We start from the raw sequence: 21,554 nt of genomic DNA, 5'->3' as shown, positions 1-21,554 counted from the left end.
TACAACCGCCAAAGTCCGAATCAGTACATGCAACAAAATCAAACGTTCCTCCCATAGGATACCATAGACCAAGCCCTTGGTTTCCCTTAAGATAACGTAGAATACGTTTTGCTGCAGTCAGATGTGACTCTTTCGGACTGGCTTGAAATCTAGCTCAAAGACAAACAGCGAACATAATATCTGGATGTAAAGCAGTCAGATACATCAATGAGCCAATAATAGCACGATAATAAGTTGCATCCACAAGTTCATCTTTTGGATCAAGAACTCCTAAACCATGATTTTGCTGAATAGGAGTACCATATGTCTTGGATTCTAACATTTGAAACATCTCCAAGATGTCATCGACATACTTAGACTGGTGAATAAAGAGTCCATCTTCCCTTTGATCAACTTGCAGTCCGAGGAAAAATGAAGTTCCCCCATAGCACTCATTTCAAATTCATTTTTCATGCTCATTTCAAACTCTTTGCACATCTTTATATTAGATGAACCAAAAATGATATCATCCATGTAAACTTGTACAATTAGATCATCTCGCTTCATCCACTTGATAAACAATGTGCTGTCTATCGATCCTCTTGTAAAACCATTTGTCAACAAATGTGTCGACAACTTTTCATACCACACTCTGGGTGCTTGATGCAATCCATAAAGAGCCTTATCCAGTCGATATGCTCTTCTTGGATGGTTCGGATCTTCAAACCCCGGTGGTTGGTGAACATATAATTCTTCTTTAACTTCACCGTATAAGAAGACACTCTTAACGTCTAACTGATACACCTTTATACCTTTGAAACTTGCATAGGCTAAAAATAACCTTATAGCTTCAATCCTAGCAACTGGCGCAAAAGTTTCGTTATAGTCATATCCTTCTCGTTGTGCAAACCCCTGAACAACCAAACGTGCCTTATTTCTGGTAACGACCCCTTTGTCATCTCGTTTGCATTTATATACCCAACGAGTTCCAATCGGTTCTTTACTTCTAGGCACATCTACTAACTCCCAAACTCCAAGTTTTTCAAATTGAGCTAATTCTTCTTGCATAGCTTCAACCCAACATGGATCTTGAAGTGTTGCCTTAACATTCTTAGGTTCTACTTGTGAAATGAAACCAGAATATAAACACTCAGTTATCAATCCAATGTCTTTCACTTCACAAAACAAACTAGTCAGTTCCTTATTCAACTGATTTCTAGTTCGAACAAGTTCTGTAGCATTACCAAGAATATTTTCAACTGGATGATCCTTATTAACTCGATATTGAGGAACCGAATCAATATTCAGACTTTCTCCTAAATTTGTTCTAATCTGAAACTCAGGAGAGCTAAAATCATCTTCCGATTCTTCAGAAATAGGATCATCATCAGGTAGTGAAACCTTTGACGGAGTAAGTGGTGTAGTGTTCTCGGGTTCACTATCATCTGAATCTGTTGGCTTATTCTTGTTCTTACCACTTTCATCAACAACAGTAGTAGACTGAACTTTGGTTGGAGTAGTATTGACATTTCGAGTAGGCGGAGATGTAGGAGTATTATTCATGTGATCTCTTAAAATAATCATATCATCAACTGTCTCAGGATATGAATAAGAAGCAGGACCGTGTAGTGAACTAAACACACTATCGTACTCGAAATTTTTGCCAGTTCCAGAATGAATAGCAGGCTTATGACTGACAATCTTGACATTTGTACCCAAGTCAACTTTGCCTGTCTGCTTGTTATAAACCCGTCGAATTGATGTTCCCGGTTTATAACCCATGAAAAATCCCTCTTCAACCTTTGGATCAGACTTTGACTGAGGTAGATATTTCAAGAAAGTACACGGTACACAAAATGGTTCAACATTCTGTAAATTCGGTTTCTTCTTATGTAGAAGCTCATAGCATGTCTTGTTATGACGCTTGATTACAGTAACCCTATTTAAAATATGACAAGCTGTATTCACTGCCTCCCCCCAAAACATAGTAGGAAATCCTGAATCTGCAAGCATAGTTCTGGCTGTCTTGATTAGAGTCCTATTTTTCTTTCAGCAACTCCATTCTGTTGTGGTTCATACGATGCACTGAATTGATGTTGGATTCCTTTGGACAAACAAAAGACTTCCAATGCATTATTCTTAAATTCAGTTCCGTTATCACTCCTGATTCTCTTAACGTGAACTCCATAAATATTTTCAGTTTCGACAAAGAAATTTATCAAAATCTGTGGAGTTTCATCTTTCGATTTAAGAAAGAATACCCATGAGAATCTCGAGTAGTCATCAGTAACCACCAAACAGTAATGCATCCCACCGATACTTCTTACATTCACTGGACCAAATAAATCCATGTGAACTAACTCGAAAGGATTGGCAATAGAATTTTCTTGTTTCGGTGTATGTGCAGACTTTTGTTGTTTACCTTTCAGACAAGGTACACATTTGTCTTCCATTCCAAACCGTTTCATAGGAACGCCGTCAACCAAACCATGTTTGACAATGTCATTCATCTTTCGAAAATTGATATGTCCCATTCTTCTATGCCATAGTAAAGATTCATATTCGTTTGCTTTCGATAACAAGCAAACAGAGTCCTTTGGATCATCAACACCTAACAAAAGGCCATAGATGTCTCTCTTCCTAGGAGTTTTTAGCAGGATCAAGCCTTCAGGAATAGCATATCCTGGTTTCAGAATAAGTGCTTCTTTCTCAATAAAATGGACATTGTTACCCTTGTCACAAATCTGAGAAACACTCAATAGATTATGTGCTAACTGTTCCACATAATTGACATTTTCCAGCGTAATCTTCCCATTGACAACATCACCTTGGCCTGAGATGTTGCCGCCCTTGGGACCTGCGAAACTAACATAAGAACCATTTACAGCTTCATAATTGGACAACACATTCTTGTCCCATGTCATGTGCCGAGAGCATCCACTGTCAACATACCAAAGACTGATAGGCTTCCTTGGTTCTCCCTGCACATCAGACAATAAGATGGTTAGTTTCTGAAGTGAACCCAAACCTTTTGAGGTTTAGGTTTTCCGAATTCATCTCTAATGATTAATTCGGTCCAATATCCATCGCTTTGTAATGGAGCCTTAGAAGAAGATGGTGTCAAAGACTGTTTCTTAAGTGAAGTGAAACGAGTCATAGGAGGAGAATTCCTTGGTGAGTGAGTACCAAATCTAGGTTGACTCCCTGAACGATCATAGAATTTAGACGAACTATTAATTCTAGAAGGAGGTGATCGATTTTGTTGAGTCATCTTCCTAGGTGAATTACTCCTTTGAGGTGTATGAGAACGACTGGGACTTCCACCACTAAAAGTAGTATTCTGTAAAGGTCCCTGTCGTTTTGGTGTCTTAGATCTATTGAAATTAATCCCTTGATCTATCACATCAGACTCACCATATGATAACGATTTAAGTAACTTAACATAATTTTGTGCATTTTTATTATCAGGATAACTTTTAGCATACCCCTCATAATAGTCTCTTCTATATGCACTCATAAACTGTGGTGAAGCTACTTGTTCAACTAATTTACGCTTCCCTTTAGTATTAGTAATATCACCAACATCCTTTCACTTGACTTGACTGTCATTCTTAGGATTCTTGACCTTCATATTTGAACCTTCAATAGCTATATAACCTCTATCACGACAAGTATAACACTTCTTTGCTTGTCGTTTTCTAGATTGACCATATTCTATTTCAGGGATTGGTATACCATACTCCTTCATTTCATTTATGGTATCAAGCGTCTGTATTGCTTCTTCCATAGTTCTTGCTTGTTTAAAAGGAGCAGAATGTCTATCCTTATATGGAATTTGTTTAGCTAACCATTCTTCTTTATTTTCCACACACCAAACTTTATTTATCATTGACTTAGGTTCAATCCTAGTTATAGATACTTCTCTATCATAGAAAACTGTATCACAGTCTTTCAAAGTATAGTATATTACTTCATCAGGATTAAAATCTAATTCAGTTTGTTGGTGACCTTGTAGAAGTAAATCGGAATCTGTAGACACATTACTTTCTTTCTTAAGGATTACATTTTTAGTAGTTAAACTAGTTAATTCTTCTTTAAGTCTTAACACCTCATTTTTCAAATCTGACACCATTTTACAAACGTCAACAATAAAAAGCAAAGAACAAGATACCTTCTGATCTTCAGCCTTGCAATTTGCCATGTATGCAACAAAGTCTTCAATTATCATACCTTCAGGTATCACGAAGTTCTTCATTTGATCTTCAATGCTCTTCTTGGAAATATCATCAACAGATATAGATGACTCTTCCATTTCTTCAGGTGCTTTCACAGATGTCATGGGTTCACTCTCAGATCTCACAGTCTTAGCAACATTACGTACATTCTGCTTAACTATCTCAGATGCACTTTCTTCACTTGAGTATACAGCATAATCAATTGTTGCAACTACCTCATCATATAATTCTATCATGTAGGCATGATTCGAGGTATCATCAGATTGTGTATCCCATTTGTTTAGGGTCAGATTTTCTATAACTATGATCCTGAACAATTATATCATTAACATAATTTTCGTACACGATAATATCTTGATGTTTTGCAGGATCCTGCATTCTACAACTGAAATGCAGGATATTCAGGAAATGGCTAACGGTCAAAAATGTATCAACACTTATGCAACGGATTTCACAAGAGAGTCAATATGCAATCCCTTGAATATCGGAACAGAATGGAAGAATAAACGTGTCAAAGAAGACTCAACGTCTATTTTCAACTTCAACACGTTGATTAAACAAGACGTGGAAGATCCCGGATATTTCGGATAGGTAGTTAGCTTTTTACATTATAAATATCGAGTGATTGATTTTGGCACTTAGCATTCAGTACTCACACTTGTATTCACACACACTTACTCACCGCTTTATTTTCATAACTTCGATCAAATCACTTACTCATCCATTGTATTGTAATCAACGAAAATAATAAAAGAACATAGGAAGGGTCGATTGCATCCTCCCGGGTTTTTTACCTAAGATCACTTAACTGGATCAAGGGTTTTTCCTTGTCAACAAAATTCTGATGTCTTTACTTTTATTTGCAATTTCATTAAGCTTTTACGTTATTTTATTCTATTTTACATTATCTTCAACTGTTTTCTTATTTACTCAAAGTATTTCGATCTCAAAGATCTTCTCAAACTCATTTTGAGTATAACCTCTTAGTTTATTTATTTTTGATAAGAAAACTTTCCTTTTTATTTGAAGATCCTTGAACACCAAACCCACTTACAAATCTTCAGTTGATTATTAATCTAAAATCCTTTCTAAAATTATCTTAGGTAATTTTTGACCGAAACAATTTGGCGCCCACAGTGGGGCAAAAAGGTGTTTTTACAATATAATCGCATTATCTTAATCTTAATTTCAAGGATTTTTGTCAAATCAATTTGCTAAGAATGTCGACCTCCCAAAATGCTTCTTCTGCTGTTTCTGGATCTACAACTTTGAAAAATTTAATCAAACCTCCAAAAAGTAATAATAACAGGAACACTGGAAAAGCTATTGATGGTTCATCTGCTGGACATGATCCCCTTGGCCCGATGGCTAAGGAACCAGAACCCTATGTAGATCCATTTACAGGATCACAGGTAAGAACTAATCGTGGCGAAACTAATGCTAACCCAGATGTTGCTTCCATGATTAAAGGTTTGCAGGAACAATTAGCAACGACACAATCAAAAAATCTTGCTAGATTCGATATTTTAGAATCTAGAATGATAGGAAGCGGCAGCCAACGATCTAAAAGTCAAGAAGTCAGAATTCACGACCTAGAGGCTCCAGAGAATTCACCCGCAATTAATAGGAGTGTTAACTTTGGAGGGACCAATACTCAAGGAGCGTCGGTGTCTCAATCATTGGGTCATTTATTTTCCACTCCTCCTGCAAAAGCTGGATCTGCTTCCTTCTTTTACGTCGGAAATAATTCAAATAATAATATCAACAATAATAATAATGAACAAACTCCCCCGTCTTCTACGATAAATCCAGGTTTGAATAATTCTTCTCATAGTTATGAGAATAATGCTAACGGTATGCAGGACAATGTGGCGAATGTGTATTTAGCGAGGGAGTTGCAGAAAATTTAGGAACTGATTTTGACAGCTCCGGGATACTGTCAGCCGATCCGCAGATGTACAGAATTTCCAGGTTTATAACGGCTATTGCTAACGTGGAAATTCCGAAGAAATTCTCAGCGCCTCATATGAAAACATATGATGGAACCACTGACCAGAAGAGCATGTGGCCCAATATCTGGAAAGAATGGAGACAGTTCCGATTCCGATGGATCTGAGGGAAGCATGCCTATGCAAAAGGCTTTGGGGCTACATTATCAGGAGCAGCCCTGAAATGGTTATTAAATTTACCAAACGGATCCATTACTTCTTTTGCACATTTAGTTAATCAATTTAATTTACAATTTTCTTGTAGTAGACTTTTTGAAAAGATAACGAGTGATCTTTATCAAGTCACTCAAAGGAATAACGAATCTTTGAAAGAATTTCTTAACAGGTTTACGAGAGAATCTCTGCAGATTCCAAAATTAGACATAAATACTGCAGTTCAAGCCCTGAAGATGGGATTAAGCAAAGACTCTTTATATTATCAGGATCTTGTTATGACACCTTCCAGGTCACTCGACGAAGCGAGAAATTGTGCTTTGAGATTCATCAGGTTGGAAGAAGACGAAATGCTGAGGAAAAGGATGGAGACGCCATCAACATATGATCGTCCAAACAAAAAAACAGAAACTCCTGTATTCCGACCAAGAAACAAGCCATATACAAGAGTTGTGCAACAAAATACGCTTGAAAGATCCGGAAGTTATCAATATCATGACTTTTCTAATTATTGTTTCCCTGTTGATGTTGCAGGAATTGTAGCAGCAATGAAGAATCTTGGGGACAAAGTTAGATGGCCTCCCAAGAATCCTAAGAGTGACGCAAACAAAGACAAGTCAAGATGGTGTGCCTATCATGAAGATTTTGGGCATACTACTAAAGAATGTTTTGCTTTCAGGAGAGAAGTCGGGATACTCCTCAGCAAGGGATATCTGACAGAATTATTCGGCAAAAAGAAGGCTCAAGATATCGATGTTAAGGATTTGGGCAAGCAGGTTCAACAACAACCATCGAGGCCCAAATCACCTCCAACTAATGCTAGAATTATCAATTATATTTCAGGTGGATCGGAAGTATGCGGTACATCCTATTCAGCCGCAAAAAGGAATGCAAAAGAAGCCAAATCAGAAAAAGGGGAAAGGCCATTACAAAAATCCGATGTGCTACGAATGGATAAAGTGACTTTTGAAGAGGATGATATGGACAACATTCAAGATCCTCATCATGATGGTTTGGTAGTAACCTTATATGTAGCTAACCATTTTGTGCGCATGATCTTGATTGATAATGACAGTTCAGTCAATATCATTAGATTGGAAACCTTGAAAAGGATGGGAATCTCTGAAGAAGAAATTGGCGGGAAATCCACAGTTCTCGTCGGTTTCAGTGGAGAAACGAAGAATACTTATGGCGAAATAAAATTGCCAGTCTATGTCGAAGGGGTAAATTCAATGCAAAAATTTTGTGTTATTGACTCTTTACCTGGTTGCAATATTATTCTAGGTAGGCCATGGATACATGAAATGAGAGCTGTACCTTCAACTTATCATCAATGTGTGAAGATCCTGACTCCTTGGGGGGTGGTGAAGATAAAGAGAGATCAGCAGGATGCTAAGGAATGTTATATGGCCTCCATGAAATCTACAAGCAAATCTACTGAAGCATAGAAATCAAGGAAGAACATTCTTGATATCAGGGAATCTGAAGATCAAGACGTAAAGGAGATCCAGATATCAAATGAAGATCCTGATATTAACCTGTTCATAGGAAAGAAGATACTAGGAGATCTTGAAAAGGATCTCATTGATTTTCTAGGCAAAAGAAAATCTACATTTTCTTGGAAACAGGAAGATATGACAGGTATCTCTAAAGACATTATTACTCATAAATTAAGTATTGACAAAAATTTCAGGCCTATTCAACAAAAAAGAAGAAAATTTGCTCTGGAAAGAAACGCAATTATTCAAGAGGACGTTGAAAGGTTACTGAATGCAAAGATGATAAGAGAAGTGAAGTTTCCAGAATGGCTTGCAAATGTCGTGGTGGTACAGAAGAAGAATGGGAAATGGAAAGTCTGTGTGGACTTCACGGATCTTAACAAAGCCTGCCCCAAGGATCCTTTCCCATTACCCCTCATAGATGCGATGGTAGATGCTACGACTGGACATGAAATGTTGACATTCATGGACGCATCTTCAGGATTTCAACAACTTCATATGGAGTCTGAGGATCAAGAAGCAACAACATTTATGACTCCAGCAGGTATATATTGTTATATTGCTATGCCTTTTGGATTAAAAAATGCAGGTGGAACATATCAGAGGTTAGTAAACATGATGTTTAAAGACCAACTGGGGGATACGATGGAGGTTTACATCGACGATATGGTGGTAAAATCGAAGAAGGCGGAAGATCATTTAAAGGATCTTGAAGTTGCTTTCGATATATTGGATCGCTTCAATATGAAACTCAACCCGGCAAAATGCAACTTTGGAGTAGGTGCAGGAAAATTCCTAGGTTATTTAGTAACCAAAAGAGGAATTGAAGCAAGTCCAGAGCAGATAAAGGCAATTTTGGAGCTGAAATCACCCAGGAATGTAAAAGATATTCAAAGATTGACTGGCAGATTAGCAACGCTAAACAGATTCATATCAAGGTCATCGGATAGATGCAAGGAATTCTATGATATGCTGAAGAAAAATAGAAAGTTTGAATGGGGAGAAAACAAGAAGAAGCATTCCAAGCATTAAAGGTCTATCTATCAACTCCACCTTTATTGATGAAGTCGGAAAAAGGTGAAATACTTTTTCTATACCTATCAATATCATCAGAAGCAGTAAGCGCTGTGCTTGTAAAAGAGCACGAAGGTAAACAACATCCTGTTTATTATGTTAGTAAGAGTTCACTAAATGTTGAAACTAGGTATTCACATCTAGAAAAATTAATATTAGCTTTGATAATGGCCTCAACTAAACTTAGGCATTATTTTGAAACACATCCTATACATATAAAAACTAATTATCCTATAAAAAGTGTGCTTAGGAAACCAGAATTATCAGGAAGATTGGCTAAATGGTCTGTAAAGTTAAGTGCATTTAATATAACTTATGAACCTAGAACTACTATTAAATCTCAAGCTTTAGCTGACTTTGTGGCTGATTTTACTAATGATTTACAACCAGAAGCTGATTTAGAAGTTAAATTGTTAACTGAAAAATGTGAAAAATGGATATTGCATACTGATGGTGCAGCAAATGTAAGAGGAATAGGTTTAGGAATCATACTAAAATCGCCACAGGGGGATATGTTACCTCAATCTATTAGTTGTGAATTTACTGCCACTAATAATGAAACGGAATACGAAGCTTTAATAGCAGGATTAGAATTAGCTAAAAATATGGGTATTAAATGCTTGCAAGTTTATGTAGACTCTTTATTGTTAGCAAATAATTTTAATGGATCTTATACAGTTAGAGGTGAGAAGTTAATAGCTTACTTAGAAATAGTAAAAACTTTAGCTAAACACTTTGATTCTTTTAGTATAGAACAAGTACCAAGACAGGAAAATATAGACGCAGATGCTTTAGCTTATTTAGGATCCTCACTCAATATTCCACCAGATACTAAGATACCTATGATAAAAATAATGAATCCGGCTATAGAAACAATACAAATTAAAGCAGTTGACGAACAAGTATCAGAAGGGTCTAGTTCTGGGGACAATTCAGAATCCTGGATTGAACCAATTATGAAATATTTGTTAGAAGGAATTATTCCAGAACAGGAAAATCACAGAGCTTTCAAGGTAAAGGTATCATACTTCTCAATTATACAAAATAGATTGTATAGAAAATCACTTGCAGGTACATATTTAAGATGTCTGGAGAAAGAGGAAGCACAAGAAGTCATGAGAGAAATACATGATGGAAAATGCGGAAATCATTCTGGAGCTAGAGCATTGCGAGCTAAGATAGTAAGGACAGGATATTACTGGCCCACTATGAATAGAGACACAAAGGATTACGTCAAAAAGTGCAATGGATGTCAAAGGCATGGTAATCTATATCATCAACCAGCTGAACCAATGTATCCCATTGTTTCTTCATGGCCTTTCATGAAATGGGGAATGGATATAGTTGGACCAATGCCAAAGGCACCATGTGGAAGAAGATTTATGCTGGCAATGACGGATTACTTTTCAAAATGGATAGAAGCTGAAGCCTTTGCTCAAGTGGAAGAAACAGAAGTGATTTCTTTTATTAAAAGAAATATACTCACAAGATTTGGAGTACCAGCTAAAATAATTTGTGACAATGGTTCACAATTCATTGGAAGAAGGACAACTGGATTTTGTGAAAGCTATGGTATAAAAATGATCACTTCCACTCCCGTTCACCTTCAAGCTAATGGACAAGCAGAATCAAGCAATAAGATTATTGTCAAAAGAACAGGCTAAAAGGCAAGAAGGGTTTATGGGCAGAAGAACTACCATTTGTATTATGGGCTGATAGGACTACTGTGAAGCATGCAACGGGACATACGCCATTTTCTTTGGTGTTTGGAACTGAAGCAGTACTCCCAGCAGAGATGATGGTGCCAACAGCAAGATGCAGTTTGCAGACAATTCAGGATAATGATCAAGCATTATTTGAAGATCTTGACTTGGTTGATGAATTAAGAGAAGCTGCAAAAATCCGTATAGCCACATATCAACATCAAGTAACAAAGGCATATAACAAGAACATAAGGATCAGAAGATTCAAAGTTGGAGATTTAGTATTGAGAAAAGCATTCAAAAATACTACAAAGAAGTCTGACGGAAAGCTCGCACCAAAATGGGAAGGTCCTTACTTCATACATTCAGAAGCAGTTAAAGGATCTTATTGGCTTCAAGAGCCAGAAGGTAGAATGCTCCAAAGAGCATGGAATGCAATTCATCTTAAAGCTTATTATCAGTATGAAATTATTGTTTTAATGTGGTACTAACTTGAGCGTTGGAGTAGCATTAGTCAAATTGATTAATGTCTATTCTTGGTGTGCAAATTAATTTGATTTATTTGTGCAGAATAACGTTCAGGATCCTGGCTAATGAAGATCATGAGTTGCTACCCAAGGTACAAGTCAAGACAACTCCTTACGAAGCTAGAACTCCATAGTTAGGTTACAGTGGGTTGAACATTTCAATCCTAGGTTGAAGGGTACACCTTCCCAAACGCTGAGGTTTAACAGTACACCTCGTTTCGCCAAAAAGGAATTTACAAATGTACAAGCATGTGAACCAATTTCCAAGTACAAATGCGTCCACCATACTTGAGTATTAAGTTCACGAAACAAATATCAAGCACATGAATAGTATACTACAATGATCAAGGCGGATTCCATTGCCCATCACAAGGTTTGATATTCGACTCCAAAGTGCAATGCAAACAATCATGATGCATATAAATCCTCAAAGCTTATGCTAATTCCTGAAAAGCATGAAGAAAAAGCGTCAACTACGAAAACGTAGTTGGTGAGTGCATAGGTTTTTATATAAATCTTGGTACATCACCGTTTTAATACTTAGAAAACCGATTACTATTACATTTCGAAATACCCAAACCATATGACCGACAAAAATTCTCATATCATATTATCGAGTTTTTCCCAAATACCACAATGTTATTTAAAACGTTCAAAATCCATGGTAATTATAAAGTTCTCATTTGTCAAATCTTCTTGAGGGAAAAATATATCAAATGATTAATCATATATCACATCGAAACCATTCGGTCATCAATATTTCAATATCACCAATTTCAACGACTTTCAAGATTTCATATGAGGGGCGATACCCAAACCGTATGTTCAAATCAAAACATCCAAACATATTAATATCAATTTCATTTAGCCACACGGGCATAATTTAATATCAATTTCATTTAACCACAAGGCATAATTTAATATCAATTTCATTTAGCCACAAAGGCATAAATTAATATCAATTTCATTTAACCACAAGGCATAATTTAATATCGATTTCATTTAGCCACAAGGGCATAATTTGAATAATTTTTGATGAGTAAATGCTGGAGCCAGTACTACTACCTTTTCAAGTCCAAACAATATACTATTTCATTTCATTTCATAGCACAAATTGTCAATCAAGTGCTTTAATTACAATTGGGGTCGTGCCATGGAGACGACCATTTAAATTTAAGGTAGCTAGAACACCGCTCTGGTCGGACTGGAAGAGAAGGTCGTCACAAAGGCAACCAACCTTCCACCGTTACGCTCCGGGTGGGTGGATGAAACCTAGTTGTGTAACTCTCTAACTACAGGCCTCCACTTTTAGAGTAAATGGTAGTGTACCGAAAGAAAACGGGTTGGCAGAACTCAAGCTCATCATAAAACATTTATCACCTTGAACATACGAAACAATTTCATTTCATAATCTTTATATCAAGAATCATTTCATATATATATATATATATATAAGCAATTTAATTTATATATCATGCTTTTCACCCCGATAGTTAAAGACATAAAATAGTTTGAAAGGGGGCTATGACTCACCTTGATATGCCACGCATTATATTCATATATCCAAAATGGGTACTTCCCATCTATAGCTTCCTTGATCATATATTCCTTATGCTCCTCATTCGTATATCAAAGCCAAGCCTATTCTTACGAGAGGACTAATATACATAAGTTCCTACCTTAAGCCATCACTTAGAAATGCCAATTTCATTATGTTGCTATCAATTGTGGGATCCAAGTATATTGGTAACACTCGCATGTTTTGGTTGTAGAGATTGGTGGTGTAAAAGGTTACTTTCATTACATGTGTAGTTATAAGTTGTTAGATTTTCGGTAACTTGGCTTCATTTGTTGTTTCGTTTGGCATCTTAGGTTATCATATGCTGATGTCATATTAAGTTATATTAACCTTATTCATCATTTCATGTGTAACCGATTTTAGGATGAATTAGCATTTGTGATATCAATTTATAGATTGGTTAACGCAATTACTTATGTTCATTCCACTTAGTTATATTTTGCGTTACAATGTTTACGCTTATCCTTTAACTCACATTTTTCTCGATATGCTGTATGATTACTTGGGTTTATGAAATTCATTTAAGTGTTATGGTCCATTACCAATCGGGCCAAAATGTGATGGGTTTTTAAGTGACTTGGGCTTATTTAGTTATTGGGCTTAAGCTTATTTGGGTTATGTGATTAATGGATCATAGTGGTTATTGGGCTAAGTGGGCCTACTGATTTATATTCCTTATGGGTTCATTAGTTGGGCCGGGCTAGCCTATTAACTCCTTAGTGCATCTTTTAGCCCATTACATACATGATTAGTTTTCTTTTAAATTTTCAGTTTTCATACCTTATTATTACGAAATGTTGGTCACTATTTTGGGGTCAAGACAAATTATTTGGACCTTCCTGATTTTTGTGTAGCATCCTATATGTGTCTTGTGATTTTGTGAATTTTTACTTAATTTTTAGGCATTTTTGCTACCTCTAAAAATTTCTAAACTAAAACTGGTCAGAATGGTTGCTGTTGTGCGACTTGAAATGTTCAATAAAAGTTCTTAAGGATGTGACCTTCAGAAAAATACAAAAAAATTATTTTAAGTCAGGGGCACATTGAAAATACTTTCCACCAAGAATGACCTCCTGGAACCTTATGGATTAGGAGATAAGAATTGTTAAAGTTTATAAAATATTCATACCAAATTACAGTTTTGACCAGTTTCAGTAGAAAAATCATATCTTTCGTTTGGTTCAGTATTCTTGAGTAACTACAGTTGGAGGTTAAACTTAACTCATTTATCTACAACTTCTATTTTGAAAGTTTTGCTTGAAAATGCCCTCACATGTTTAGTGTATTCGTTACAAGACAGAAGATTAATTCTGTCAGGAAGTTTATTGGTTAATACATCCCACCAATGATGTTGATTGCTTGTGTTAGCCTCTAAATTACCACTAACAAGATTTTCACTGTATTTTGTATCTATTAACATCAATTTTCCAGATTATTAACAATTTCAAAATCATCACTCATCATTCAAAGATCCATCTCAAATCCAAGCTCTTACATCCTATTTAACACAACTTATGTACATCCATGTCAAGATCTAACATTTTTAACAACAAAACCTTTATTAAATCTTACTTTTAACATCAAAATGAGTTTATACATGAAAATATACAGAATTATATAAATAAATATATGCGAATATGTCTTCATTTTTCAAGCAAAATTCATTTTTACTAGTTATTAACATAACACAACACTTTTGGGTCTTTAACTTGTTACAACACTTTTGGGTCTTTAACTTGTTGAATCCTTGAATCATTCTTCTAGATCTTGACATGCATGAGCATGAGGAAGAAGATTCTATCAACTTGCCTTCATCAAGTGTGTTTTCAAGAAGAAAATCAAAGAAAAACATGATTTTTGATAAAGATCTTTTAGTATATACAAAAACAAGATAGATTAAACAAAGGGATGAAGATTTATACCCTTGATGAACACGAAATGGAGGCTGTTTTGGGCAGAAAGTTAGAGAGAAAAAGGGAGAAAATGAGTTGTGTATGTTTGTTTTGAGAAGAGAAGGTATTAGGAGTGTGTAAGGAAAAGTTGAAGTGTGTTTTGGGGTGTGGTGTATTGGAAACTACAAGTTTAAGCATGCCTTCTCACACCCATTGGGTGTTTCGGCCAAGAGAGGGAGAGGGAGGGCGGAATTACATCTTCCAAAAATTCAAAATGCATTTAGTTTGTGAGTAATAGTGTATGTGTATGTGTATTTGGTCTAGGTGCATGCATAAAGGTTAACTATTATTTTCCTAGTGTTTTTAAGGTGTAATTTGTTTCTATACATAAGTATATATATATACATACGTGTATGTATGTTTGTATATACATATCTATATATATATATATTTTATTAGTCATAAGTATATACTTGTGATTATTTAAGCTCACTTTTATGTACATATTAGTTTATAAACTTATTCTTGAGGTAGTCATTTTTTTATTTTCATGGCCATATACACTTTTAATTGGCTTGTGATTCAATTGTTGGACATTTTGTAAGGATTCTTGATTGTTATCTCAACTTGTGAGTCTTACCTTATTATTTATATAACTTAACTTCTCGAATTAAAATTTTTGGTTTGTTGACATTTTGTCAAGTTCAATTAGAACTAATATATGTAGCTTGAGATTGGCTTGATTGATTATAGTTATTGGTTATGGCCTTTCTAAGATAGCTAGTCATCTATGGTATTTCTAAGGCATTTCTCTTAATAAACCTCTACGGATCGATACCTAGATAAGTATAAGTAAATAGTCCTAATTGGAAATTGAGGGTTGTTACAGGTTACACGTTAAAAACTCTTAATTGTGGGAATTAGGATGTCAACGCAAACGGGTTTGTGATCTCTAGCATCATTCAAACGAGAATAGGGATAACATCTCTATTAGAAGAAGAAACAATTATTAGGACTAACAAACGATTTAATCAATAAATTTCCTTGTCAATGTTTTTTGTTTTGCAACAGGGAAATGAAGTTCTATAAATTATGGTTTATTGCGAAGGTATGTGATTTTAAAGGTTTTCATATCTTTGTTATTTGCAGGAAAAAACTCAAAGCTTGGAAATGAGGTACGATATTTAAAGATAGAAATTATTATAATTCATTAGTGGTAAATTACAAAAGCTATATGTACATATTACTACTAGATTAGAGCCAACTAGACTATGACCATTACATTTTTCCATACTTAATCCTAAAAAACCCTAGAAATAGGAGCCCCCATCAAGAATCTCGTCAGCAAGACTGGCGTTGACGTCAGGGAACTCTTTCTTCAAGGAAACCACCACAGGTATCAAAGAGGTGATTTTCTTCTTCGTCTTTAGCAGTTCGTCACGAGCAGTATTGATTTCGGCATAAGTTTGAAGCATCTCATCTTTGAGAGCTTGAAGATCATCGCCCCATTTGGCAATAATCTCTGTGGTGAGATCTTGTTGAAGTATGCAGAGGGATTTGGATGATAGATAGCATGAGATGATGTCTTGAGGCAGTTTGCTATGAAGCCTTGACTGTTCATTGCAGCGGGTGGAAGTTTCATCGAGATGCTACAAAATAAAGGAAAAGCATAAGTAAAACAAAAGAGAAATGGAAAATGGAAAGAAGGATTAATTTTTACCTTGTCCACCTAGATCGGCGAAGAAGATGAAGATGCCATTTTTTTAAACTAAAGAATTTTTGGGGAAAAGTAAAATTTTGAAGATTGTATGAGACAAGATTGATGAGGAACGGTTGAAAATAAAAGGGAATATATATAGGCTGAGTAATAGGAGTCATGGTGACAAAGGGATAGGTTAAATGTCTCGTCGCCGAGTAAATTAAAGGATTTTCCATGATTACGTTACTGTAGCTCTGCAACGCGCCTTTTAGACAATTAATGGGAATAAATCGTTTGGATTCTAGAAACAATAATAAATAAGATATATCTAAGTTAAGAAATTTATATTTACTTAGGAACAAAGTTAAATATAAATTTGGGGACAATTGTTTAGGGTCAGATTTTCTATAACTATGATCCACAACAATTATATCACTAACATAATTTTCTATTGTACACGATAATATCTTGATGTTTTGCAGGATCCAGGATTCTACAATTTAAATGCAGGATATTCAGGAAATGGCTAACGGTAAAAAATGTATCAACACTTATGCAATGGACTTCACAAGAGAGTCAATATGCAATCCCTTGAATATCGGAATAGAATGGAAGAATAAACATGTCAAAGAAGACTCAACGTCTATTTTCCACTTCAACACGTTGATTAAACAAGACGCGGAAGATCCCGAATATTTCGGATAGTTAGTTAGCTTTTTACATTATAAATATCGAGTGATTGATCGAAGTCTAGGCACTTAGCATTCAGTACACACACTTGTATTCACACACACTCACTACTTTATTTTCATAACTTCGATCAAATCACTTACTCATCCATTGTATTGTAATCAACGAAAATAATAAAAGAACGTAGGAAGGGTCGATTGCATCCTCCCGGGGTTTTTTACCTAAGATCACTTAACTGGATCAAGGGTTTTTCCTCGTCAACAAAATTCTGGTGTCTTTACTTTTATTTGCAATTTCATTAAGCTTTTACTTGATTTTATTCTATTTTACATTATCTTCAACTGTTTTCTTATTTACTCAAAGTATTTCGATCTCAAAGATCTTCTCAAACTCGTTTTTAGTACAAACTCTTAGTTTATTTGTTTTTGATAAGAAAACTTTCCTTTTTATTTGAAGATCCTTTAACACCAAACCCCACTTACAAATCTTTGGTTGATTATTCATCTAAAATCCTTTCTAAAATTATCTTAGGTAATTTTTGACCGAAACACCATTGATAAGTACCATCCGGATTCTGAACAACAATGGCCTTTGACTCCAAAAATGGTGACGAAACTGGCTGTTGTGGAGTAACTGGAAATGTAATCATTGCTTGAGTTTTCTGATTACTTGGAGTAATACCGCCTTGATTTTAATTCTGATGACCAGCAACGAAATCCAAGGATTTTAGATTAATAATCAACCGAAGATTTGTAAGGGCTTTGACAAATCCAAGGATTTTAGATTAATAATCAAGCAAGACCTTCAGCATCTACTGACCTTAATAGTAATATGTACAAATGGCGATGGATTAAAATCCTTAGTGCCATTTAGATTAAAATCCTTAATGTTTCAATTGCGATGGATTTGGTCATTTTGCACGAAAATGTCAAAGCCCTTAGTGCCATCGCAATTGAAACATTTCACCTTGGATTTGTCAAAGCCCTTAGTGCCATTTCCTATAGGTCTCCCAGTTCTCTGAGTGAATCTTCTGACCTTAATAGTGAGCATAGCTAGCTGCCATTGTAGATCCATTTCTTCCAAATCATAAGGATCTATCTGATTGTAATCCTCATCAATCACTGCAGGATCAGTAATCTTTCCTCCAATAAATGCTTCATGAGCATTACAAAAGGCTGAGTAAACACCCATTCTACCTTCTGCAGAACTCATATTCATTGGCATAGAGTGAAAAGATTGTACATTGCTCTTGACATTCGTATTTGCATTGTCATAAGCAACATATCCAGCAAGACCTTCAGCATCTACTATTGGTGTAGCTTCAGCACCACTTAGAAATGCATTGTTCCCCGAGCTAGAACTTGCTAAATGAACAGACTTAGCATGATACAATGATGGATCTTGAGTGAAATCCGAGTGTGTATCTTTAATCCTTCTCTTCATATCTCTGTTCTTAAGCTTGGAAACCACCTTCTCAAAATCCCATGAGCTATATTATTGATCATCTTGAAGTTGATGAACATAATCAGTCCATGTCTTAGGCAGTGAGTCCAAAAACTTATCAGCTAGCTCAGTTTGAGGATAAACAACCTCAAAATATGACAACTCAGTAGTCAAATGACTGAATCGAATAATAATCTCATCAAGAGATTCTCCTTTCAGTCCATTGAAAGCTTCATATTGGCACTTCAGAAGTTTGATACGATTTTTCTTCAAGGTTGCATCGTCCTCACAATATCTTTCAAAAGCGTCCCATAAGTCCTATGAAGTAGTGTATTTCTTGAACAAGTGTACACTATCTTGAGGTAAGGCCATAGTAAGAGTGGACAAGGCCTTTTCCTCAATTGCGTATCTTTTTCGTTCTTCAAACGGCATATCAACATAAGTATACCTACCGATCACTCCATTCTTCTCATAAGAAGGCCAATCAAAACCTTGAGTTATCACAAGCCACGTGTCCATATCAGTGAGACGAATGTAGTCTTCAAATTGTCTCTTCCACATCCAATAATTTTCCATACGGAAAAGCTTAGGTGTATTACCCCGACCAACCTCATGATCGTGCATGATCATCTGGCTGATGAGTAGGGCATTTGGTGAATTTGCGGTAGCTAGAATAGTAGTCATTTCGAGAATCGAAAAAGTTACTATGTAATATGGTTCGTGTATACGTGGCACGAGACTGTCACACAAAGGACACGTGACACGAGATTCTACACGAAGTCACACGAATATCACGTGACACAAAGTACAGGCAAAAATAAAACTGAAATTAGGGTTTATGAAGATTTGATGGATTTATGAAGAGAGATGACGATGATTGAAAATTTAATGAAAAAGAAAATAAATGATGGAATTTTGAGAGATTTGGGAGTAAATGATTTTTCGAAGTGAATGCAAATAAAAGTGAAAAGGAAGTTATATAGAAAAGAGAGAAAATGGGAATTCAAACGGTTTATTTTGAAAAATTATTCAATGTAATTTTGATCAGGTTTGAAATCTGCATTAAATTCACCCCATCACACATAAATGTATGACGGTTGACAGCCCACAAAACTATCCACTTGCACTTTTTGTCTTTCCAAGGTAAAATAACCATCATTTAGTTTGAAAAAATACATGCCACGTAGGATAAACAGTAACTGTCCATTGAAAGGTTTGCTTATGTGGCACGCACTAATATCAAGTACACACGTGTTATGACTGACACACCATGACTCAATTCAATGCATCTGGAGGATGACTAGTCACTCCACTATCACTGGTGGATTAGTCCAGTAAAGCATGCACTGATGGTACACTTGAGGGACACTCCAGTAAAGTACCAATTTAAAAATCATACTGGACTTCAAACACGCACATCAACTAGTATAGACAAATGAGAGGGACACATTTACAAGGCGACTAGAGTCACCTCAAACATGCACTTGAACCTATCCTTTTCCAGTGAGAGGGACACATTTACAAAGTACCAGAAATATTTTCCAGAAAAAAAAAATTTATCCAATGAGAAAATAACTTAATAAATTCCCCTTGAATTTAAAAACATTTTAGGGACAAAAAAGTTTTGGTTAGAGTTTTCCCTTGGAATGTTGATTCAGAAATTTATAAAAGTGAAGATAGTACACATAAGCGTTCAATATCTCAACTCTCACAAATTTATAAATCTTTAAATCAAAGATCCTTGATAGTACACAAAGGCGTTAAATACCAAGGTTCCAAATTTTAGGGTTTAACATTCCCAACTCACCAATAAGATATTCAAAAATTTTAACATCCAGAGGTTTTGTAAAAATGTCAGCGAGTTGTTTGTCAGTGGGAATAAAATGGAGTTCAACTTTGCCTTTCATAACATTATCAAGAATGAAGTGATACCTGAGATCGATGTGTTTTGTTTTGGAGTGCATGACTGGATTGTTTGAGATAGCAATGGCACTGGTATTATCACAAAAGATTGGGGTCTTTGAATATTTAATACCATAATCAAGCAACTAGTTCTTCATCCAGAGTATCTGAGCACAACAACTGGCTGCAGATACATACTCAGCTTCAGCAGTTGACAATGAAACTGAAGTTTGCTTCTTACTGGTCCAGCTCACCAGTTTGCCACCAAGGAAATGACATCCACCAGTAGTGGATTTCCTGTCTATCTTACAACCTGCATGATCTGAATCTGAACAACCCATTAAATCCATACCTGAGCCTTTGGGATACCAAAGACCCAAACTGGGGACACCTTTAAGGTACTTCAGTATGCGCTTTACAACAAGCATATGAGATTCTTTTGGATTAGACTGATATCTGGCACATAAGCATGTTGCAAACATTATTTCTGGCCTACTGGCAGTTAAATACATCAATGAACCTACCATGCCTCTTTAGACAGTAGTGTTCACTGGTTTTCCATCAGGATCTGAGTCTAGTGTCAGTGGTGCAGAAATTGGAGTGGGTTTAGATGGTGAAGAGTTCATATCATATTTCTTTAAAAGATCTCTAACATATTTTTCCTAATTAATAAAAATACCATCTTTGGTTTGTTTAATCTGGAGTCCTAGAAAATATGTTAATTCACCCCTTAAACTCATTTCATATTCAGAGGACATGATTTTTGAAAATTTCTTGCACATGTTTTCATCAGTAGACCCAAAAATAATATCATCAACATAAATTTGTACCAGCAGAAGATTACCTTTTTCATGCATTAAAAATAAGGTATTGTCAATTGCACCTCTTTTGAAAACATTTTTCAACAAATATTTAGTCAGAGTATCATACCAGGCACGAGGAGCTTGTCTGAGATCATAAAGGGCTTTGTCCAGACGATATACCTAGTGAGGATGCTTCTCGTCAATGAAGCCTGGTGGTTGCTTGACATAAACTTCTTCTTCTAATTTTTCATTCAATAATGCACTCTTTACGTCCATCTGGTAGACTTTGAATTTATGATGAGCAGCAAATGCTAAGAAAATTCTGATTGCTTCAAGTCTAGCCACTGGAGCAAATGATTCATCAAAA

General features: G+C 35.6%; 1 protein-coding gene across 1 annotated transcript; it reads left to right on the top strand.

Annotated features, from left to right (window-relative positions):
- Nucleotides 1-8,936: 8,936 nt before the first annotated feature.
- Nucleotides 8,937-10,613, top strand: LOC122583320. Its single transcript, XM_043755739.1, has one exon. It carries the CDS (start codon nucleotides 8,937-8,939, stop codon nucleotides 10,611-10,613), a length of 1,677 nt encoding a protein of 558 aa, XP_043611674.1.
- Nucleotides 10,614-21,554: the final 10,941 nt, after the last annotated feature.

The sequence above is a fragment of the Erigeron canadensis genome, chromosome 9 (genome assembly GCF_010389155.1).
Source record: "Erigeron canadensis isolate Cc75 chromosome 9, C_canadensis_v1, whole genome shotgun sequence".
Lineage (NCBI taxonomy): Eukaryota > Viridiplantae > Streptophyta > Magnoliopsida > Asterales > Asteraceae > Erigeron > Erigeron canadensis.
Note: the sequence above shows the minus strand (reverse complement) of the source record. Positions and strands in the feature narration are given on the sequence as shown.